General features: G+C 45.9%; 1 protein-coding gene across 1 annotated transcript in view; it reads left to right on the top strand.

Annotated features, from left to right (window-relative positions):
* The first annotated feature begins 213 nt into the window (after positions 1–213).
* LOC137530774 (DNA polymerase iota-like) overlaps positions 214–24,780 on the top strand; it is a 31,668-nt gene continuing 7,101 nt past the window's right edge. Inside the window, exons 1-7 of the mRNA XM_068251337.1 lie at positions 214–444; positions 3,379–3,501; positions 7,057–7,221; positions 9,793–9,945; positions 10,766–11,002; positions 15,126–15,304; positions 23,299–23,390. Of these exons, the coding sequence (XP_068107438.1) occupies positions 345–444; positions 3,379–3,501; positions 7,057–7,221; positions 9,793–9,945; positions 10,766–11,002; positions 15,126–15,304; positions 23,299–23,390 (1,049 nt within the window). The 5' untranslated portion in view covers positions 214–344. The remainder of the gene's footprint in view (positions 445–3,378; positions 3,502–7,056; positions 7,222–9,792; positions 9,946–10,765; positions 11,003–15,125; positions 15,305–23,298; positions 23,391–24,780) is intronic.

The following is a 24,780-nucleotide window of genomic DNA, read 5'->3' as shown; positions in this document are numbered from 1 at the left end:
AGGTCACATTTGTCTTTCAGTTTTCTGAAAAGTGTAGAAACTGAAAGACAAGTGTGACCCCTGCCGCCAGTATGAGCTCCTCAGCGTCTGTGCGGACAGCGTCACCTGCCGACCACATAACAGTGCTGCAGTGGCGCTTTGGCAATACATCAACATTCTACACGGGGCAGCGCCCTCTGTCGGCAGCTGCTGGTCATAGCTGGATAGGAGGAAGAGGCGTGGAACGCACGGAAGAGTTTGCTGGTTGCAGCTCGGAGTTTGTTGCTGTCTGTGTCAGGAGGAAGGAAGTCATTTTCCGCTGTGCTGCTTCTGTGTACTTGGCTGGCAGAGGGGTTCCCAGAGACATGGAGTCCCCCCGAGAGGAGGAGGAAGAGGAGACAGACTGGCTGTCCCGGGAGGAGGAGGATCCGTACAGGGTCCCTATACTGCACTCTACAGCATGCTGTAATACTAAGCTCCTCCCCTTCTGTACTTTATCGCACAACCCACCACTTTCCACATCATACTTTATAATGCTGCCCCTCCCATTCTACATCTTATATCACTGCCCCCTTCCATACTGTACATTAGATCACTGTCCCTCCTTCCTCTATATCCATACTGTACATTAGATCACTGCCTCTCCTTCCTTTATATCCATACTGTACATTATATCACTGCCCCTCCTTCCTCTATATCCATACTGTACATTAGATCACTGCCTCTCCTTCCTCTATATCCATACTGTACATTATATTACTACCCCTCCTTCCTCTATATCCATACTGTACATTCTATCACTGCCCCTCCTTCCTCTATATCCATACTGTACATTATATCACTGCCCCTCCTTCCTCTATATCCATACTGTACATTAGATCACTGCCCCTCCTTCCTCTATATCCATACTGTACATTATATCACTGCCCCTCCTTCCTCTATATCCATACTGTACATTAGATCACTGCCCCTCCTTCCTCTATATCCATACTGTACATTATATCACTGTCCCGCCCTCCTCTATATCCATACTGTACATTAGATCACTGCCCCTCCTTCCTCTATATCCATACTGTACATTATATCACTGCCCCTCCTTCCTCTATATCCATACTGTACATTATATCACTGCCCCTCCTTCCTCTATATCCATACTGTACATTAGATCACTGCCCCTCCTTCCTCTATATCCATACTGTACATTATATCACTGCCCCTCCTTCCTCTATATCCATACTGTACATTATATCACTGCCTCTCCTTCCTCTATATCCATACTGTACATTATATCACTGCCCCTCCTTCCTCTATATCCATACTGTACATTGTATCACTGCCTCTCCTTCCTCTATATCCATACTGTACATTATATTACTGCCCCTCCTTCGCCTATATCCATACTGTACATTATATTACTGCCCCTCCTTCCTCTATATCCATACTGTACATTATATCACTGCCCCTCCTTCCTCTATATCCATACTGTACATTATATCACTGCCCCTCCTTCCTCTATATCCATACTGTACATTATATCACTGCCCCTCCTTCCTCTATATCCATACTGTACATTATATCACTGTCCCGCCCTCCTCTATATCCATACTGTACATTAGCTCACTGCCCCTCCTTCCTCTATATCCATACTGTACATTATATCACTGTCCCGCCCTCCTCTATATCCATACTGTACATTAGATCACTGCCCCTCCTTCCTCTATATCCATACTGTACATTAGATCACTGCCTCTCCTTCCTCTATATCCATACTGTACATTATATTACTGCCCCTCCTTCCTCTATATCCATACTGTACATTAGATCACTGCCCCTCCTTCCTCTATATCCATACTGTACATTATATCACTGCCCCTCCTTCCTCTATATCCATACTGTACATTAGATCACTGCCCCTCCTTCCTCTATATCCATACTGTACATTAGATCACTGCCCCTCCTTCCTCTATATCCATACTGTACATTAGATCACTGCCCCTCCTTCCTCTATATCCATACTGTACATTAGATCACTGCCCCTCCTTCCTCTATATCCATACTGTACATTAGATCACTGCCCCTCCTTCCTCTATATCCATACTGTACATTAGATCACTGCCTCTCCTTCCTCTATATCCATACTGTACATTATATTACTACCCCTCCTTCCTCTATATCCATACTGTACATTAGATCACTGCCCCTCCTTTCTCTATATCCATACTGTACATTAGATCACTGTCCCGCCCTCCTCTATATCCATACTGTACATTAGATCACTGCCCCTCCTTCCTCTATATCCATACTGTACATTAGATCACTGCTCCTCCTTCCTCCATATCCATACTGTACATTATATCACTGCCCCTCCTTCCTCTATATCCATACTGTACATTAGACCACTGCCCCTCCTTTCTCTATATCCATACTGTACATTAGATCACTGCCTCTTCTTCCTCTATATCCATACTGTACATTAGATCACTGCCCCTCCTTTCTCTATATCCATACTGTACATTAGATCACTGCCTCTCCTTCCTCTATATCCATACTGTACATTATATTACTACCCTTCCTTCCTCTATATCTATACTGTACATTAGATCACTGCCCCTCCTTCCTCTATATCCATACTGTACATTAGATCACTGCCCCTCCTTCCTCTATATCCATACTGTACATTATATTACTACCCCTCCTTCCTCTATATCTATACTGTACATTAGACCACTGCCTCTCCTTCCTCTATATCCATACTGTACATTATATTACTACCCCTCCTTCCTCTATATCTATAGTTTACATTATATCACTGCCCATCTTCCTTAATATCAATACAGTACATTAGATCACTGCCCCTCCATAGCCATACTGTACATTATAACACTGCCCCTCCATATCCATATTGTACATTATATCACCACCAATATTCCCAATGATTATGTTGTTCGAAAACCGTGCATTACTTTTCACACAACTTGTGTGATATCTGCCCAATAGTCATCTGAATTGATCTGCCAGTTGAATTCGATAGACAACCCGATATCGGTCACTCGTCGTTTAGTTAAATGTTTTTACGATTGTTGTCCAAAAGGCTCAGTAGGCCGCATTTGGCCCCCGGGCCGGACTTAGACATGCATGCTCTGTGCCCTCACTTGCAAATTGCGCTCAATGTGTGGTAGGGGGTATAGACATAGGTAGGATTATTAATGGTATATAGCATGTGCTCATGCCCCCCTCTCATCCTTGTTAAGGCTTAGAACTTTTTTAGTAAACCCGTAGGTGGATCTGAAGGGTTCATGCAGGGCTTACAGTAAAAGTTTTCATAGGTCTTTTTATTTGAGTATTAAGTTGACATTGGTCTCTAATGAGCTGAACACTGAACCCCTCTGCTTTCTGCAGCTACCAGGAAAGTAGTGAAGTGTGACTCCACCATCGGAAGGGTCATCATGCACCTCGACATGGACTGCTTCTATGCACAGGTGGAGATGATCCGCAACCCAGAGCTCCGGGATAAGCCTCTTGGTAATAATCTTCTAGGGTCGTTGTATCGTCTTCATACATCTGACAAATATGCATATAAAGATGCCATGTGTAGCTGTAGGATTAGGGACAGTTTCTCTTTCCTTTTACCATTTTTCCATCCTGCAAAAGGTAAACAAAGCATTGTGAGATTAAATAAAACAGATCTCTGTATCATTTCTGTCATTTAAAATCACTATCACTAAATTGAAACTGGGAGTGTTCTGAGCTCCCTGTTATTTTCATTATACTGGGAATGTATCTGACACAGGTGATGAGGCGTAAAGAGAATTGTTTAGACAAGAGGTGGATCTAGATGAGAGGCATCCCTCAAAGGTGGGTCTAAAATAAAAGATGACACTCGGAGGCGGGTTTATACAAGCAATTATACTCAGAGGTGGGGCTAGACAGGAGATGACACTCGTGGGCGGATCTTGACAAGAGATGACACTCAGAGGTAGGACTAGACAAGACATGATGATCAGAGGCGGGTCTAAACAGATTGCACTCAGAGGTGGTGTTAGACAAGAGATAACACTCAGAAGTGGTGCTAGGCAAGAGATTACACTCAGAAGTGGTGCTAGGCAAGAGATTACACTCAGAAGTGGTGCTAGGCAAGAGATTACACTCAGAAGTGGTGCTAGGCAAGAGATTACACTCAGAGGTGGTGCTAGACAAGAGATTACTCTCAGAGGTGGTGCTAGACAAGAGATTACACTCAGAGGTAGTGCTAGACAAGAGATTACACTCAGAGGTGGTGCTAGACAAGAGATTACACTCAGAAGTGGTGCTAGGCAAGAGATTACACTCAGAAGTGGTGCTAGGCAAGAGATTACACTCAGAGGTGGTGCTAAACAAGAGATTACTCTCAGAGGTGGTGCTAGACAAGAGATTACACTCAGAAGTGGTGCTAGGCAAGAGATTACACTCAGAAGTGGTGCTAGGCAAGAGATTACACTCAGAGGTGGTGCTAAACAAGAGATTACTCTCAGAGGTGGTGCTAGACAAGAGATTACACTCAGAGGTGGTGCTAGACAAGAGATTACTCTCAGAGGTGGTGCTAGACAAGAGTTTACACTCAGAGGTGGTGCTAGACAAGAGTTTACACTCAGAGGTGGTGCTAGACAAGAGTTTACACTCAGAGGTGGTGCTAGACAAGAGATTACACTCAGAGGTGGTGCTAGACAAGAGATTACACTCAGAGGTGGGTCTAGATAAGGGATTACACTTAGGCTGGTTTCACACCAGAAAGCAGCGATGCGGTGCTTCGTGGCCAACGCACCACATCGCACCATCAAAAGCAGGCCTTCAGGGAACACCACGCCACGGGCAAGAAGGAAGTGACGTGCGCTTGCCGTCACTTCCTGCTTCGAGTATGCAGAAGAAAAAATACTGCACTGCTTCGATGTTAAAGGCTCCTCAGAGGTAAAGTTAGACAAGAGATTACACTTAGAGGTGGGGCTATAAAACATGGTTCTACACAAGAGATGATGTTCAGAAGGCAAGTCTATAGAAGAGATGGCGCTCAGAGGCGGGTCGAGACGAGCTTTTCAGTAGTGGGTCTAGACAAATTCCATTTAGTTCACACCTATAACCGCAAAACCATTTTGCGGGAGTGATTTTCCCGCGATTAACGCAGAAAAATCACTGGACACTGCGGCGGTTTTGGAGCGATCGCGATTAGCGTGCTTTGCACGCTAATCACGATCGCAAATCGCCGCCAAACTGCTGCAAACGCGGCAGTCAGAACACTGCCACTTGCTACTATGTGTATCGGTTTTCGTAAAACCGCTAGCAGTTTACCATGAGCGGGAATCGCGCGATTCCCGCTCAGGCGAGAACGGGCCCTTAGAAGTTTGTCTGGACAAGAGATGTTCAATGGCGGGTCTAGACAAAAGATTACATTCAGAGCTGGGGCTAGACAAAAGATGATGCTCAGAGATGAGTCTAAACAAAAATTGATGCTCAGAGGTGGGTCTGGATAAGAGATGATGCTCAGAGGTGGGTCTAAACAAGTGATTACACTCAGAGGTGAGGCCGCTAGACAAAGGATGACACTCAGAAACAGGTCTAGAGAAGGGATGAAGCTCAGAGACGGGTCTAGAGAAGGAATAAAGCCCAGAGACTGATCTAGAGAAGGGATGAAGCTCAGAGACGGGTCTAGAGAACGAATTAAGCCCAGACACTGGTATAGAGAAGGGATAATGTTCAGAAATGGGTCTAGAGAAGTGATGAAGCTCAGAGACAGGTCTAGAGAAGGGATGAAGCTCAGAGACAGGTCTAGAGAAGGGATGATGTTCAGAAATGGGTCTAGAGAAGGGATAAGGCTCAGAAGACAGGTCCAGAGAAGGGATGAAGCTCAGAGACAGGTCTAGAGAAGGGATGAAGCTCAGAGATGGGTCTAGAGAAGGGATGAAGCTCAGAGACAGGTCTAGAGAAGGGATGAAGCTCAGAGACAGGGCCAGAGAAGGGATGAAGCTCAGAGACAGGTCTAGAGAAGGGATGAAGCTCAGAGACAGGTCTAGAGAAGGAATGGAGCTCAGAGACGGGTCTAGAGAAGGAATAAAGCCCAGAGACTGATCTAAAGAAGGGATGAAGCTCTGAGACGGGTCTAGAGAACGAATGAAGCCCAGACACTAGTCTAGAGAAGGGATGATGTTCAGAAATGGGTCTAGAGAAGTGATGAAGCTCAGAGACAGGTCTAGAGAAGGGATAAAGTTCAGAGACCGGTCTAGAGAAGGGATAAAGCTCAGAAGACAGGTCCAGAGAAGGGATGAAGCTCAGAGACAGGTCTAGAGAAGGAATGGAGCTCAGAGACAGGTCTAGAGAAGGGATGAAGCTCAGAGATGGGTCTAGAGAAGGGATGAAGCTCAGAGACAGGTCTAGAGAAGGGATGAAGCTCAGAGACAGGTCTAGAGAAGGGATGAAGCTCAGAGACAGGTCTAGAGAAGGGAGTGAAGCTCAGAGACAGGTCTAGAGAAGGGATGAAGCTCAGAGACAGGTCTAGAGAAGGGATGAAGCTCAGAGACAGGTCTAGAGAAGGAATGGAGCTCAGAGACGAGTCTAGAGAAGGGATGAAGCTCAGAGACTGGTCTAGAGAAGGGATGAAGCTCAGAGACGGGTCTAGAGAAGGGATGAAGCTCAGAGACGGGTCTAGAGAAGGGATGAAGCTCAAAGACGGTTCTAGAGTAGGGATGAAGCTCAGAGATGGGTCTAGTGAAGGGATGAAGCTCAGAGACGGGTCTAGAGAAGGGATGACATTCAGAGATGCGTCTAGAGAAGGGATGACGTTCAGAGGCCAGATTACTCATGTACCTTTATATGATGCAATCCCCTGAAATGAGGGGAGGTAAAGCAAGCTCAGCCTCATCCCTCTGCTCAGTAATGTCGGTAAAGAAAAGCCTGTTATGTAGGCAAATCTTGAAAAGAGAGGATGGACTTTCTGACCTGCTGTTTCGGAAGCTATGTTTGTTGTAGTTTCATGTCTTAGCACTTATAGGAGATGTCTGCTGCACTTTTCAGAAAACAGTTGCAATACCTTTCTTACATTTTGAACAGGAGTCCAGCAGAAAAACCTCCTGGTCACCTGTAATTATGAGGCTAGGAGACTGGGCCTCAACAAGTGCTCAAGCATCCGAGAAGCTAAAGAGATCTGCCCACAGCTGGTGCTGGTCAGCGGGGAGGATCTGACTCACTACCGGGAGATGTCCTACAAGGTCACAGGTACTCTTACTGCATTTACAGCAATAGCTGCACCGCAATTGACACAGATATTTAACATTTTCTGTCTGTCTCCTTTCATGTAGCAGTGTTAATAACCTAATAATCAATCAATAGCACTGTTTTTCTCTGACCACAATTCAGCCTCCCGAAGGCTCACACAGAATTGGTCAGTGATAGCTCGCAGCCTTGTTCGGGGGGAGGGTGCAACATGTCATCGCTGTCTGATGCTTACCTGTGCATGGGGTTTGCCAGTGTAAGAAGTAACGCTGATTACTGAATTTATTCTCTGTTAGTAAAAGTTAGAAAGTGCAACCAAAATGACTTTCCCTCCTCTCACTGACAAATAGCACAAATTATCACCCCACAGTGAGAAACTGCTAGACAGACCTTAAAGGATACCTTAGTCCAAAAGATTTCAAAACTGGGGAACAGGCATGTGGAGTAGGCTCTCCTCATTCCCACCGCTCCCCTTCTCCTCTGGTGCCCTCCGTTACTCTGTACCAACCCTCCGAAGCTACTTTCTGGTCGGCAGGGTCGGTGACTACTGCGTAGGTCCTTTCCAGCGATGCGCATCCTTGATATTGTGCAGTTTGATTGCACTGTTCAAATTGCACAACATGGGGGAATGGGATGTCAGAGAACCCATATAGATAGAATATTGCAGCTGATGAATACTGTTGGGATTCAAGTTCCTGTTCTGATGGAGTCACGCCAATAATGGAGTCTCTGTTATAGAAGTTCTGAACTACTAAACCAGAGACTTTCTAATTTTTGCCTTATGGCATTTATGTCAAACTCCAGCCCGGGGGCCAAATCTTGCCCTCAGAGGCATTACATTTGGACCCAAGTGGTTTCCCCACTAGAGTTGGGCCGAACGGTTCGCCGGCGAACGTGGTTCGCGCGAACTTAGGTGGTTCGCGTGCGGGTGTCGCACGCGAACGTTTTGCGGCAAAAGTTCGCAAAAAATCGGTTCGCCCCATAATGCACCTGAGGGTCAACTTTGACCCTCTACATCACAGTCAGCAGGCCCAGTGTAGCCAATTAGGCTACACTAGCCCCTGGAGCCCCACCCCCCCTTATATAAGGCAGGCAGCGGCGGCCGTTATGGCCACTCGTGTGCCTGCATTAGTGAGAGTAGGGCGAGCTGCTGCAGTCTCTCATAGGGAAAGATTAGTTAGGCTTAACTTCTTCCTGGCTGCATACCTGTTCTGTTCAGTGAGCCCTCAGCCCACTGCATACCTGTTCAGTGATCCTGCCAGTGCATACCTGTTCATTGATCCTGCCACTGCATACCTGTTCAGTGATCCTGCCAGTGCATACCTGTTCATTGATCCTGCCACTGCATACCTGTTCAGTGATCCTGCCAGTGCATACCTGTTCATTGATCCTGCCACTGCATACCTGTTCAGTGATCCTGCCAGTGCATACCTGTTCATTGATCCTGCCACTGCATACCTGTTCAGTGATCCTGCCAGTGCATACCTGTTCATTGATCCTGCCACTGCATACCTGTTCAGTGATCCTGCCAGTGCATACCTGTTCATTGATCCTGCCACTGCATACCTGTTCAGTGAACCCGCCACTGCATACCTGTTCTGTTCAGTGAACAGTTTGGTGTGTCAGTGTGAAGCAGTACCTTAATTACACTACCTGATTGATGTATACACATGCAAGATGTTTTAAAGCACTTTAGGCCTGTCATTTAGCATTCAATGTGATTTCTGCCCTTAAAACGCTGCTTTGCGTCAAATCCAGATTTTTCCCGGGGACTTTTGGCATCTATCCCACTCCGCCATGCCCCCCTCCAGGTGTTAGACCCCTTGAAACATCTTTTCCATCACTTTTGTGGCCAGCATAATTTTTTTTTTTTTTCAAAGTTCGCATCCCCATTGAAGTCTATTGCGGTTCGCGAACTTTAACGCGAACCGAACCTTCCGCGAAAGTTCGCGAACCCGGTTCGCGAACCTAAAATCGGAGGTTCGGCCCAACTCTATTCCCCACTTTGCATTATGTTTGGCCCACTCTAGACCACCAGGGAAGCTATATTGGAGGTTAAGCCCTAGAACACCAGGGAAGTCATATGGGGGATCGGGAAAGCACTAAACACTAGGGAACTAAATAGGGGAGGGTGGGGACCCCTAGACGCCAGGGAACTGTTTAAAGGGAAGGAGGGGAGGATCACTAGTTACCAAGAAACTGTATAGGGGTTGGAGGGGGGCCATTAGACACCAGGGAACTTTATAAGGGAGTAAGGTGGCCAGTAGACATTAAGGTTGTCCTGTGACTAGGTTCCAGTGTTCAATGTCGGCCCACTTTGTATTAGAGTTTGACACCCCTGCCTTACGGTAATTAAATATGCACATAACAGTGCAGCGTGTAGCACAGGCATTCAGTAGTGCAGGAGGTGACAGCAGCTGGGCTCCTGACCTGGTAATTAACAGGTGATTTATTGACATTATAAACAGGCTCTAGCACTCACCACCTGCGTAAAATAGATAAATGTTACACAAATTTTGTTGCCTGATCCATTTTACGTGTCAGCCTCTTCTGATATATTTTGTTTTGCTGCAGAGCTGCTGGAGGAGATCAGTGTGAAGGTGGAGAGGCTGGGCTTCGATGAGAACTTTATGGATATCACAGAACTGGTGGACAAGAAGTTACAGGAAGCAGATCAGCAAAGGGGTGGCGGCCTGGATGTGGTCGGACATGTCTACAACAATCAGAGTGAGAAGGCAATCTTGTTCAGAGGCATTGCTGCAATACTAAAACCCCTTCAAGCCTCTCTGTCAGTCTTTGTGAAGTGGTCAGCGGTTCCCCTCCCTGACCCTCTAGTGTAAACAAACATCTGTCTGGAGACCTGCAGAGGCAGATATAACCCTTTACTACTGAGTGCAGCAGCTGTCATTTGTCACTTTTCTCTGCAATGTGTTAAATAGGAACAATCTAGCTACTTAATACCAGTTATTGTGATTAATCTTTTAATGGTGGTTTACCTTTAATTATAAGCTATGAAAGATTGCTGTAAATAGCATTTCTACTATTTAACCACTTTCCGCCAGCCCATTGGTGGCAAATAAGTGGCCGCCAATAGGCGTACATGTTTACTTTTTAAAAATTATTTTAATAAATTATAGATTGGGATCACTGGGTCCCTGCTAGGGATGGTCATTGAGATGCAAATACTTTTGGGTTGATGCAGGATTATGCAAATTTATGAATCTTTAAAATGGACAAATAGAATTTTACCTCAGCTGGATGTGATTGGTTTATTCTCAAGCTGCAGTAATTTGCATACAAAATTTGCTTACTTCTGCATCAACTCGGAGTTATTTGCACCTCATTAACATTCCCTAGTCCCTGCTTTTGAGATTATGCCACATTTCCTCACTTCCTGTTACAGTGCATGTTGGGTAAGGAGATCTGTGGAGACAGGGCGCATTATCAAGAAATTCCTGAATAATGCTCAAACTGTACAGGAAGATGGGTGCAGTTGCCATGTAAGCGATGTGTTGTTTGGGTCACTGATGACGTGTTGTCTTTGCAGCGGTGGACGGCAGTGATGGGACTCACAGACGATTGGTCGCTGGCTCTCACATCGCGGCTGATATTCGGGCAGCGGTACACAGCAGGCTGGGCCTCACGGGCTGTGCGGGAATAGCGGGGAACAAGTTGCTCTCCAAGCTGGTGTCCGGCACCTTCAAACCCAACCAACAAACCGTTCTGTTACCGGAAAGCAGCGGCCTCCTGATCAACAGCCTCCCCCATGTGGGCAAAATTCCAGGTACCACTAAAGCGAAACAAAAGAATCATCCCTATCCAGGCCAGCTATTTAAAGTAAATGGAACGGTCAGCACTGCCTGCTGTAAGGAAATGATGAGCCCCAGACCTCTAATGAGCTTCAGCGGGTAAAAAGTACTGTCAGTGTGCCATTCGGCAACATATGCCCACTTTTGCTTCCTCGGGCCACAACAGGTCGCTGTTGAAAAACAGAAGGTGAACTGCTTGAAAGAATGTGATTAAGTGGTTGCCCTTGGTAATCCACCGTTGGGTACCAGCAGTCTAATGACTGCACTTAGCTACATTCTAACCCATACCTATGATTTAGCCTCCAGGAGATTTGGACACAGGGTAAAGCAGATAAACGGCTCACCCTGCTCCTACACAAGTCCCGGTGGCGTTAATTACTATTCCCCCTCCAGGCCGCCATGGATAGTGGGGGAATGATGTAATTCGGCTTCCAGCTATTGCAGTGTTTTTTGTAATCATTTGTGCTCCGCCTTTTTGACGACGCCCAAATAACTGTGCGCCGCTATAGCCATAATTTCTATTACGGCCTATGATGGCGGCGGCTGCGCCCAAATCTGCAGTGTTTGTACAGCACTCGCATTCTCACAGCTGTAGCACATATCGATGAAGACAATAGACGTGCTCAAGCAGTTGAGGGAATGTATTGGCTTCAATCAGAAATATAAGGTGCATATCGTCAGCATTTCTCATTACATCAGCAAAGCAAGAATATGAACATCATTGCAGATCTTGGCGTTACATTGCAAGTCACCACTAGGCAACTGACCTAGGTTCAGCTTGAGGAAACTCAATCTAGGCTACGTGTAGCAAAGAAGAAAGTTAAAGAGACACTGAAGTGGAAAAAAAAATATGATATAATGATTTGGTTGTGTAGTACAGCTAAGAAATAAAGCATTAGGAGCAGAGAAATAAGTCTAATATTGTTTCCAGTACAGGGAGAGTTAAGAATCTCCAGTTGTTATCTATGCAAAATGCCATTGAGCTCCATGAAGTCGCAGAGAGCTCTGTGTTCTGAAGGCTGTTATCTTAACCAGGGCTGTGGAGTCGGTACAAAAATCTTCCGACTCCGACTCCTCAGTTTATGAAACTCCGACTCCGACTCCAACTCCGGGTACCCAAAATGGCTCCGACTCCTTGACTCTGTCTCCTTAGTCTAATACTTAAAGAGAACCAGAGACGAAGTACCCTCATGTATTTTACCTTATAAATCAGTAGGAACGTGACAGTAAACACATAATCTGCTCTTTATTTCATTTCATCTCTGTTTAATCTGACTGTTATCACCTCTGATAAGAATCCCCGACTGAGCATTCAGTCTGGCTTTGCTACGGAATGAATATAGCTGAGTCTGTCTTTTCAAGCCCAAGCCTGCCCCCTTGTGGCTCTTCTATAATGACTCAGCTATAATCATTCCCGGCAAAGCCAGACTGAATGCTCAGTCCGGGATTCTTATCACAGCTGTTAACAGACATTTTTAGCAGTAAGGATGAAATGGAGAGCAGGGTAGGTGTTTTCTCTAATGTTCCTACTGATATATATGCTAATGGTACATGAGAGTGCTTCGTCTCTGGTTCACTTTAACAGGGCTGTGGATTTTGTACAAAAATCATCCGACTCCCGACTCCTCAGTTTATGAAACCATAACTCCAACTCCGACTCCGGGTGCCCAAAATTGCTCTGACTCCGACTCCTCGACTCCAACTCCACAGCCCTGATCTTAACTGTATTGTTTTTTCTTTTGCAGAGAACAGTTCAGGACAGGTCAAAAGTTCACTGTCCTGTAAAAATCAGTTAGAATGCTGAGTAGCATGTAAACTGCAAATATTAGAGAATAATGCAATGTTATAAAAAAAAAAAGCTGTATAACTGAAAATAAAAATATGAGAATATTTTTTTTGCTACTAATGGTCTAGTAATTATCTGTACTACACAACCAATTCATTATATCATCATTTTTTTTTCGCTTCGGTGTCTCTTTAAGTTGAGATGTAAGACAGAGAGCGAGTGTACCCAGTAAACGAGGGGTTTCTTTTATATACAAACACATTTCCAGTGTACCAAGGGCTGCCTCATGACTTCACACTGTGGTTGTGCCGTGGGTGTGTTGTGCATGTCAATCACATTAGAAGCTTTCTATTGGCTTCCATGAGCATGTGATGTACCGCATAACCACTTCGCAGCTGCGGATGTTCCAAGCCATAATTGGAACTTCTGGATTTCAGAGAAACTGTGTCCTGTTTCCAGAAATATGGAAACACAGCACTGCTTACCCTGCTAGTGCCTGGGAGTCTGGGACATCAGTGAGGTAGCACTGACTGACAATGCTTCCCTACCAAGCACAGATTAAAGAGACACTGAAGCGAAAAAAAATGATGATATTATGATTTGTATGTGTAGTACAGCTAAGAAAAAAAACATTAAGATCAGATACATCAGTCTAATTGTTTCCAGTACAGGAAGAGTTGAGAAACTCCAGTTGTTATCTCTATGCAAACAAGCCATTAAGCTCTCCGACTAAGTTAGTCCTGGAGAGGGCTGTTATCTGACTTTTATTATCTCAACTGTAATTGAACTGTTTACTTTTCCTCTGCTAGAGGAGAGGTCATTACTTCACAGACTGCTCTGAAAGACTCATTTTGAATGCTGAGTGTTGTGTAATCTGCACATATTATAGAGTGATGCAATGTTAGAAAAAACACTATATACCTGAAAATAAAAGTATGAGAATATTTTCTTTGCTGCTAATCTTCTAGTAATTATTCATAGTACACAACCAATTCATTATATCATATATTTTTTTTCGCTTCAGTGTCTCTTTAAAAAGGCCATTGTGCTGTGTTCAAACTGCACATTTCAGAGTGGCCTTTTATTGTGGCCGGTCTAAAGCTAGCCATACATCTAGCAATGATGGGCAGATTCAACTAAGAGACAATGTTTCTCTGATCAAATCTGACTAGAGAGAGATCTGTCGGATGCCCATACACTGCATGCCGATTCCTGATCAATTTCATGCTGAAACTTATCTGGAATCGGCCTTATGTGCCACCTTCGCCGCTCCCCTAATGTGAGTTTCCCCATGCCTGGTGCTATATACATTACCTGTCCGCCGCTTGTCCTCTTATTGCTGCGTATCCATACATGTGCCTCATTTGGTCGCCTAGTAACGTGGGCCCTGTCACCTCGGCAACCATGTGGGGCGCGTGTATGAAGCAAGGAGTTTGCCCGGAGCCAGCGGTCATGGACAGATAATGTATAGTGCACTGGGCCCCGGGGGGCACATTACACATTAGGGGGGACAGCGTCGGGGGTCTCGTTGCGTTCGTCACTCATCCCGATATTGCAGACGTTACCGTTGTCCGCACAATTTAACAAGTCGGCTTTTCATCTTGCAACCAATTTCGGCACAAAATTGTCGATCGAGCATGCACGTGGCGGCACTGATTTTCATTCAATTATAATAATCGAATCCGATGGTCAATCGGCCGCCAAGTCGCCTGATGTATGGCTACCTGAAGGCACACCTGTGCAATATTCATGCTGTCTAATCAGCACTTTGATATGCCACACCCATGTGGTGGGATGGATTATCTCAGAAAAGGAGAAGTGCTCACTACCACAGACTTATGCTGGGCATACACAGTCAGTTTGTTCCTTATCAATCGAGCCGCTGATGGCTCGATTGATAATATCCGATGTGTCCGATCACTGCGGGGATCGATTTCGCGATCGATACCCGCGGGTGGACAATAGCGGCGAATCGAGCGGAAGATAAGAAGCGCCGGCGGGGACAAGCGGGAATCGATCCGGGCACACGTGCGGACAAGCAGGGACGCGGCGGGAGTCGATCCGGCAGCTAATCGGCCGCCGGATCGACCCGTGTATGCCTAGCATTAGACAGATTTGTGAACAATATTTGAGAGTAATGGGTCTTTTGTGTATGTAGAAAATGTTTCAGATCTTTGAGCTCAGATCAGGCAAAATGAGAGCAAAACAGAAAGTGTTGCGTTTATATATTTGCTCAGTGTATGTCGGCTCTTTATAAATAAAGTTTAATAATACACATTTCTGAAAAGTAAACCTGTCCTCTGTCTATGCAGGCATTGGTCACAGGACCGCCCAGCGTCTGGAAGCCCTGGGATTGGACAGCGTCTGCGCTCTGCAGGCCTGCCCAGTCTCTGTGTTGGAAAAGGAATTGGGGGCCTCAGTGGCTCATCGTATCCAGCAGCTCAGCCGAGGAGAGGACGACTCGCCTGTCACTCCAACCGGTCCTCCGCAGGTATCGCTGCTTATCTCTGTGTGTGTCAAATAGTGTACCCAAGTGCAAATCTCGGGTAATCTATTATTATTTAGTATTTATATAGCGCTGACATCTTCCGCAGCGCTGTACAGAGTATTGCCTTGTCACTTAACTGATCCTTTAGGAGAGCTCACAATCTAATCTCTAAAATAGTCATATGTTGAGGGGTGTTGCTGGCCCCAAAGATCAGTGGCACGTGCCCTGGATCTATTCTGGGGTGCCCCGGATGTCCCCCAGACAGAGTCAGCTGTGGTGCCGCAATGGCGGTGATGCTGGGAGCTGGGGTGCATCAATGGGGGTGATGCTGGGAGCTGTGGTGCATCAATGGCGGTGATGCTGGGAGCTGTGGTGCATCAATGGCGGTGATGCTGGGAGCGGTGGTGCATCAATGGCGGTGATGCTGGGAGCTGTGGTGCATCAATGGGGGTATGCTGGGTGAGAGCTGTGGTTCTTCTATGGGGCATGCTGGGATTTGTGGTGGCTTAGTAGGAGGCCTGTGGGAGCATTGTGAGGGAATGCTATGGAGAACTGCCAGATAACCTGCCTAGTTATGTTTAAAGAGGAACTCCAGTGAAAATAATGTAATAAAAAATGTATAAATGATTTAGTCAGTGTTTGCTCATTGTAAAATATTTTAAATCCCTGATTTACATTCTGACATTTATCACATGGTAACATTTTTACTGATGGCAGGTGATGTAGCTGCTGCATGCAGTTTGGCAGTTGGAAACAGCTGTAAACAGCTATTTCCCACAATGCAACAAGGTTCACAGACAGGAAACTGCCAGAAGTACCTCGGTACTCACAGCTTCTTGTGGGAGGGGTTTCACCACAATATGAGTCATACAGCGCCCCCTGATGGTCTGTTTGTGAAAAGGAATAGATTTCTCATGTAAAAGGGGGTATCAGCTACGGATTGGGATAAAGTTCAGTTCTTGGTCGGAGTTTCTCTTTAAAGAGGAACTGTAACATCAAACTGTCCCCTGGGGGGTACTCATCTCGGGTGGGGGAAGCCTCAGGATCCTAATGAGGCTTCCCACGCCGTCTTCCGTCCCTCGGGGGTCTCGCTGCAGCCCTCCGTACAGCGGCGACGTAAATATTTACCTTCCCGGCTCCTGCGCAGGCGATCTGGTGGCTGTCGGCTCCGAAGTAGGCGGAAATACCCGATCGTCGTCGGGTCTGCTCTACTGCGCAGGCGCAAGTCTCCGGCGCCTGCGCAGTAGAGCGAACCCGATGGAGATCGGGTATTTCCGTCTAGTTCCGAGCCGAAAGCAGCCACAGCGCCCCCGCTGGAGCCAGCAAAGGTAAATATTGAAATTACAGTTGGGTCTGTCGCCGGCTGTTCAGAGGGCTGCAGCGAGACCCCCGTGGGACAGAGGACGGCGTGGGAAGCCTCATTAGGATCCGGAGGCTTCCCCCACCCGAGGTGAGTACCCCCCAGGGGATCTTTTTGATGTTACAGAGTCTCTTTAAGTGACACTGCCTATTTATATGATATGCTTATTTATTTATTTTTTTCAGTAGAAAAGGGGGCTTCATCCAACATTTTGCTGGGCAGGCCTACTTAGACTGCTGTTAACTTGATGTAAATTTGGCTCCGCCCATGACCACTCCCACATCCTGGAGTGTGGCCACACTCATTTTCCGGCTGGAGGGCCCAAAAGTGCCCCGGATATCTTAGGATCCTAGCAACACCCCTGCATGTGTCAATGTATCATGTAGTGTATATATCGTAGTCTAGGGACAATTTTTTTTACAGGGGAAGCCAATTAACTTACCTATATGTTTGTGATGTGAGAGGAAATCGGAGTGCACGGAGGAAACCCACGCAGACAGGGGAAGAGCATACAAACTCCGTGCAGATAGTATCCTGGCTGGGATGAGAACCGGGGACCCAGCACTGCAAGGCAACAGTGCTAAGCTCTACATCACTGTGCTGTTCCCTAATCTTGATTTTTTTCCACTCTCCAAATCTCTGTTGCTGCTCTCAGTCCCCCAAAAGAAATCTGACAACAGTTTGTCAGATTGACAATCCGGGCTGAGCTCCTCTTCACACACGAGTGCAGTGGTACTGCGCCTGTACGAGTGTAGCTGCACCTGCAAAGTAAGCTGAAGCCACTCACACATGACTGGCTCCGTGCTGCTGCGTAGGTGGGGCCATGCTTGCACGATTTCAGCACGACCGCGCTCGTTCAGGAAGAGGATCTTCCAGAGGGTGGCAGCGGTGAGGACGACACGTGAAATCTCTGGAGGACTTATCGGCTTTCCCCTTCTTAGGTATCTTTTTTTTTTTTTAGAAAAAGTGGCAGCGTATCCTGCTTATCTTTGGTAATAACCGTAGTTACAGGTTAGGGTCCCTTCCATAAGGTTGGCCTCATCGCGGTGGAAGGGTCCAGTAAAGGTTGCAAACTGTCCTGGAAGCTAACATCCTCCATTAATGTTTATTTGGTGCATCTGCTTTGAATGCAGGATGTGTGCCCTGCCTATAATTAGGCTCTGCACACTATGCTGGTAGTCATTCAGATGCAGCCTGCTTTGGAAAGCGCTGCCACCTTTCCCTGCTGTTCCGTTTAATAATTCACACACGTTCCTCTTGTGGGGATCAGGTGGGTGCCTGTCTGGAGCGAGCAATACAGACAGCAATAACACCCAGTAGTCGGCCCTCCCATATGTACAGAGTGATGGATTTATATGCATTGTGCTATGAGAAGCCAATGTTTCAGAACAACGAGGGTCACCTTATCAAGGTTCTATTGTCACCATTATGCTAAAGAGCTCCTGGTGGCCCTGAAACTTGGCTTCTTATGGTGTTATGGATTTAGGAGGCTCTGTAGTTACATATACTATAGCAGAATGTAGTAACATATTCAGGATATCCACTTCTACAATCATTTTCCTGGATTCCGCATCAGAAACACCCTCTATATCTATATATTGCTGTATATTGAATGTAGCCTCGCCCTCCCAGTGATGTTTAGCCTAGGCTCATTAGCTATGTAGAATTCTATAAGAATATGGTAGGACATTGGACTATGACTATGGTAGTGATTAGACTGTGATCTCCTTTGAGGACAGTCAGTGACATGACTGTGTACTCTGTAAAGTGCTGAAGAAGATGTCACTTCTATTGAAATATGTAATAATAATATGGTAGGATACAGTGGCACAAGCAAGGAGCCTGGGGCCCCAGTGTTAGTTTTACATGGGACCCCAAGCAGTCTAGTGATATGGATCCTACTAAGGACAGCTGCAGTGTGAGAGAGTTGTATTTAGATTAGCAGTAGGGTATTGTACCGTGTTAGCCATCAGTAAAAGCAAGAAGTTTTAAATCAGGATGATACCATTTATTGGCTAACTACAAATGAATAAGAATAAACAAGCTTTCGGCCTTGCAGCCTTCGTCAGGTTTATATCCTGTTAGTTTGCAAGCTGGTGGTACAGACAGCTTATATACATGCAACATCAAAAGGAAAAACAGATATTTTTTTCAAGCATAAATACATCATTAAGATGCCTTAATACAAACAGACCATCTAAATGGGGTAAGATAAGGATCCTTGTTTACTTTATTGCTCACAGACCTGGTATTAGGATTGACCCAGAGGTATCGTAAATTCTTAGTTCACAAGTTCAGCTAGGGTGGCTGAGACAGTTCATATATCATCAATCTCATACCAATATAGAAAGTTGTTGTCCTTATTCAGACCCTTCTGCACAGCTTTGAAACAATTTATAAATTTTGTTTCTGCTATTAATCGGTCATTTGACGTTTTGAAGCCGCCCTTCAGGGCAGTGACACGAAGATCATCCATGCTGTGTCCGTTGGACCGAAAGTGTGTAGCAACTGGGAGCCCAGATTTGGTATCATTAATAGTGTGCCTGTGTCCATTCATACGTTTGCGCAGAGTTTGTCCAGTTTCTCCCACGTACATAACATTGGGGCATTTAGCACACATGATTAGATATACCAGATTGGTGGACCCACAAGAAAATTTACCTTGTATTCTGTACTCCTGTTGTGAACCTGGTATCGTTACCCTGTCAGTGGAGTAAATGTGTCTGCAGGTCCCACATATTTTTTGTCGGCAGGGTGATGTTCCGTTTTGTTGAGGCCTATTCAAAGAGCTCCTGACAATCATCTGTTTTAGATTGTGTGGTTGCCGATATGACAAGAGTGGAGGTTTAGGGAATATCGTTCTCAGTCTGTGATCCTTGTGTAAAATGGGATGAAGTTCCTTAGCAATCCTCCTTAAGATTTCCAGGTGTGGGTTGTAGGTGACAACCAAAGGGACACGTTCCTCTTTCTGGTTTTGCTTATATTTCAGGAGTTCAGTCCTGGGGATGTTGCTGGCTTCCCTGATTTGGGCCTCAGCCATGGGAGGACTGTAACCTTGTTTAATGAAAGTGTTCTTAAGGTGATCCAGGTGCTTGTCTCTGTCCATCCTGTCAGAACAAATCCGGTTGTACCTTATAGCTTGGCTGTAAATTATAGAGTTCTTAATGTGCCTGGGATGAAAACTGTCATATCTTAGGTATGTGGGACGGTCTGTAGGTTTGCGATACACAGAGGTTTGTATGTTGTTACCCCTGATGTATATGGTGGTGTCCAGAAAGTTAATCTCTGTGTGAGAGTAGGTAAGTTTCAATTTGATTGTAGGATGGAAGGCATTGAAGTTCCTGTGGAACTGGAGAAGATCATCCTCACTTGCGGACCAGATGATTAAAATATCATCAATGAAGCGGAAGTAGGCCAAGGGTTTTATGCCACATGCATTGAGGTATTCCTCTTCGATTTTGGCCATGAATAGATTTGCATACTGTGGAGCGAATCGCGAACCCATTGCCACGCCCATCTGCTGTAAATAGAGGTCCTGTCCAAAAGTGAAATAATTATGAGTGAGAATGAATTTGATCAGTCCAGTAATAGGCTTTACAGGTATTCCCTGACCCTGAAGATATTTACAGCAGGCCGCAATACCATCATCATGGGGAATGTTCGTGTACAGGGACTCCACGTCCATCGTGGCCAGTATGGTTCCCTCAGGTACTGGGCCGATGGCTGACAGTTTGTTCAGGAGGTGGGTGGTATCCTGTAAGTAGCTGGGTCTTTTACAGACAAGAGGTTTCAAAATGTTTTCCAGCCACCCTGAGATGTTCTCTGTAAGAGTTCCGCTCCCTGAGATTATGGGCCTGCCAGGGTTTCCCTCTTTGTGGATCTTGGGAAGCATGTAAAAGCAGGCTGTTCTAGGCTCTTCAGGGATAAGGGTCCTTACATGTAGTCTGATATTTGCAGGCAATCTGTTAACCATCCTATTAAGTTTAAAGAAACAGTTTGTGAAGGATTACCACTATTCAATGCCCATATACCAGCATAGCACCAATGAAAAGCTGAGAAGATGGATGAAGGAGGGCCCCTAGCGGGCCCCTCTAGTCCAAGGGCCCAGTGCGGTCACAGCCTCTGCCTCCCCTATTGCTATACCATTGAAAGGATATATATACAGTGCTGTGAAAAACTATTTGCCCCCTTCTTGATTTCTTATTCTTTTGCATGTTTGTCACACTTAAATGTTTCTGCTCATCAAAAACCGTTAACTATTAGTCAAAGATAACATAATTGAACACAAAATGCAGTTTTAAATGATGGTTTTTATTATTTAGTGAGAAAAAAAACTCCAAATCTACATGGCCCTGTGTGAAAAAATGATTGCCCCCCTTGTTAAAAAATAACTTAACTGTGGTTTATCACACCTGAGTTCAATTTCTGTAGTCACCCCAGGCCTCATTACTGCCACACCTGTTTCAATCAAGAAATCACTTAAATAGGAGCTATCTGACACAGAGAAGTAGACCAAAAGCACATCAAAAGCTAGACATCATGCCAAGATCCAAAGAAATTCAGGAACAAATGAGAACAAAAGTACTGTAATTGAGATCTGTCAGTCTGGTAAAGGTTATAAAGCCATTTCTAAAGCTTTGGGACTCCAGCGAACCACAGTGAGAGCCATTATCCACAAATGGCAAACACATGGAAAAGTGATGAACCTTCCCAGGAGTGGCCGGCCGACCAAAATTACCCCACGAGCGCAGAGAAAACTCATCCGAGAGGCCACAAAAGACCCCAGGACAACAACTAAAGAACTGCAGGCCTCACTTGCCTCAATTAAGGTCACGACTCCACCATAAGAAAGAGACTGGGCAAAAACGGCCTGCATGGCAGATATCCAAGGCGCAAACCACTTTTAAGCAAAAAGAACATTAAGGCTCATCTCAATTTTTCTTAAAACATCTCAATGATTGCCAAGACTTTTTGGAAAATACCTTGTGGACCGACGAGACAAAAGTTGAACTTTTTGGAAGGTGCGTGTCCCATTACATCTAGCGTAGAAGTAACACAGCATTTCAGCAAAAGAACATCATACCAACAGTAAAATATGGTGGTGGTAGTGTGATGGTCTGGAGTTGTTTTGCTGCTTCAGGACCTGGAAGGTTTGCTGTGATAGATGGAACCATGAATTCCACTGTCTACCAAAAAATCCTGAAGGAGAATGTCCGGCCATCTGTTCGTCAACTCAAGCTGAAGCGATCTTGGGTGCTGCAGCAGGACAATGACCCAAAACATACCAGCAAATCCACCTCTGAATGGCTGAAGAAAAACAAAATGAAGACTTTGGAGCGGCCTAGTCCAAGTCCTGACCTGAATCTTATTGAGATGTTGTGGCATGACCTTAAAGAGAACCCGAGGTGGCCTTGTATTACGCAAGTGGGGCACAGAGGCTGGTTGGGCACACTAACACCAGCCTCTGTTGCCCCTTCGTGTGTGTCAAAGACCCCCCTGCTCGCCGCTAAACTCCCCGCAGTGCTGGCGACACGCAGCGCGTCGCCAGCACAATGTTTACTCTATCGCTGTCTGTCAGCGCCGCTCCCACGCCTCCTCCGCATCGCCGCTACCCGCCCTCGTCCCTTCCCTCCAATCAGCGGGAGGGAAGGGACGAGGGCGGGTAGCAGCGATGCGGAGGAGGCGGCGGAGCGGCGCTGACAGACAGCGCTAGAGTAAACATTGTGCTGGCGACACGCTGCGTGTCGCCAGCTCTGCGGGGGTATAGCGGCGAGCAGGGGGGTCTTTGACACACACGATGGGGCAACAGAGGCTGGTGTTAGTGTGCCCAACCAGCCTCTGTGCCCCACTTACGTAATACAAGGCCACCTCGGGTTCTCTTTAAAAAGGCGGTTCATGCTAGAAAACCCTCAAATAAAGCTGAATTACAACAATTCTGCAAAAATGAGTGGGCCAAAAGTCCTCCAGAGCGCTGTAAAAGACTTGTTGCAAGTTATCGCAAACGCTTGATTGCAGTTATTGCTGCTAAGGGTGGCCCAACCAGTTATTAGGTTCAGGGGGCAATTTCTTTTTCACGCAGGGCCATGTAGGTTTTCAGGGGTTTTTTCTCACTAAATAATAAAAACCATCATTTAAAACTGCATTTTGTGTTCAATTATGTTATCTTTGACTAATAGTTAACGGTTTTTGATGAGCAGAAACATTTAAGTGTGACAAACATGCAAAAGAATAAGAAATCAGGAAGGGGGCAAATAGTTTTTCACAGCACTGTATATATATATATATATATATATATATATATAGAGAGAGAGAGAGAGAGAGAGAGAGAGAGAGAGAGAGAGAGAGAGAGAGAGAGAGAGAGAGAGAGAGAGAGAGAGAGAGAGAGAGAGAGAGAGAGAGAGAGAGATACAGCATATACACACACACGCACACGTACACGCAGACACGTACACACACACACACCCCTCCCCCCCCTTAATTCATGTAATGTTCTCAGCCTAATTGTAACAATAGCTGTACCTATTTTGACAGTTTTACCGATCTGTTCAGTTTAGCCCTTTATCCTCAACTAAAAGGCAAAAATGTTTTTTTCTTACTTTGACATGGATTTTAATCTACTAAATCTTCATTCAAACAGTCCCTGAGTGAAGAGGACTCGTTTAAGAAGTGTTCCACAGTATCAGATGTGAAAGCAAAGCTAGAAGAACTGCTCAGAAGCCTTCTAAACAGGTACGTTACCAAGATGAACAGGTAAGGCAATAAATAGTATAATAATGAAAGCATATGGGTGCGATCCCAGGTTTATATGTGTATTTATGTGTGGTATTTGAAGCAGCGCACATGAGACATTTATTCTACATACAATATAAGGTAGGGAGGAGGAGCTAACCTGCCAGTATGTTTTGGGAGGTGGGAGGAAGCCAGCTTGTTTGGAGGAAACCCACACCTGTACAGGGAGAACATGCAAACTCCATGCTCTTGGCTGTAATTGTAGTTTGGGAACACCAAAAGACAAAAAAAGACAAAGACAAACACTTATATAGCGCTTTTCTCCTGGCGGACTCAAAGCACCAGAGCTGCAGCCACTAGGACACGCTCTATAGGCAGTAGCAGTGTTAGGGAGACTTGCCTAAGGTCTCCTACTGAATAGGTGCTGGCTTACTGAACAGGCAGAGCCAAGATTCGAACCCTGGTCTCCCTTGTCAACGGCAGAGCCCTTAATTATTACACTATCCAGCCAACACCAACTAGATAATCGCCTTCTGAGACAATCATTTTGGGTCCTCTGAGATTAGAATCTAGCATGTGCAGATGAGTTTGTTTGGCAACACGATAAACGAGTGTATTGTCTTCATTGCATGCTCGTACTACGCAACCCTACTCAACCGGTTCAGGGCTGACTGTTGTTAAAACTCGTGGCTGCCTAAGCCTGATGCGGCGTAGTTTTAATGCCGTCCCGATCCCGTGCCCAGGATGCAATAGCACAGCCCCGCCAACACAGAACTCTGTAACTCGATCAGGAGCAGTTTTCATTGCATGAGCCAATCACAGTAATCACAAAGTGCAAAAATAAAAAAAAGGCTGTGGTCCTTAAAGAAAGCCTGTAATGGCAAAAAGTCCTCCTGGGGGGTACTCACCTCGGGTGGGGGAAACCTCCGGATCCTATTGAGGCTTCTTCCGTCCTCCTCGGTCCCACGGCGGCGGCGATAAAGCTCCCCGAACAGCGGGGATGTAAATATTTACCTTCCCGGCTCCAGCGCAGGCGCAGTATCGGCTCTCCGTTCGGAGATGGGCGGAAATAGCCGATCGCTGTCGGCCCACTCTACTGTGCAGGTGCAAGTCTCCAGCGGCTGCGTAGTAGAGCGGACCCGACAGAGATCGGCTATTTCTGCCTATTTCCGGGCGGAGAGCCGCAACAGCTCCCCTGCTGGAGCCAGGGAAGGTAAATATATCAAGCCTTGTCAGGCTTGTCAAGCCAGGATTCCGGGTCAATTCGGGGGAGCCAGCGTTGGATTCTCTGCAGTTACAGGGATGGGGGAAGCATCATTTAGACCTCGAGGCTTCCCCCTCCCGAGGTGAGTACCCTCCAGGGGAACTTTTTTTGTCAGAGTCTTGTTAA

This window comes from Hyperolius riggenbachi, chromosome 1, assembly GCF_040937935.1.
Source record: "Hyperolius riggenbachi isolate aHypRig1 chromosome 1, aHypRig1.pri, whole genome shotgun sequence".
In the NCBI taxonomy this organism is placed as follows: Eukaryota; Metazoa; Chordata; class Amphibia; order Anura; family Hyperoliidae; genus Hyperolius; species Hyperolius riggenbachi.
The sequence above is the reverse complement of the archived record's forward strand: the minus strand, read 5'-3'. Positions and strand labels throughout refer to the sequence as shown.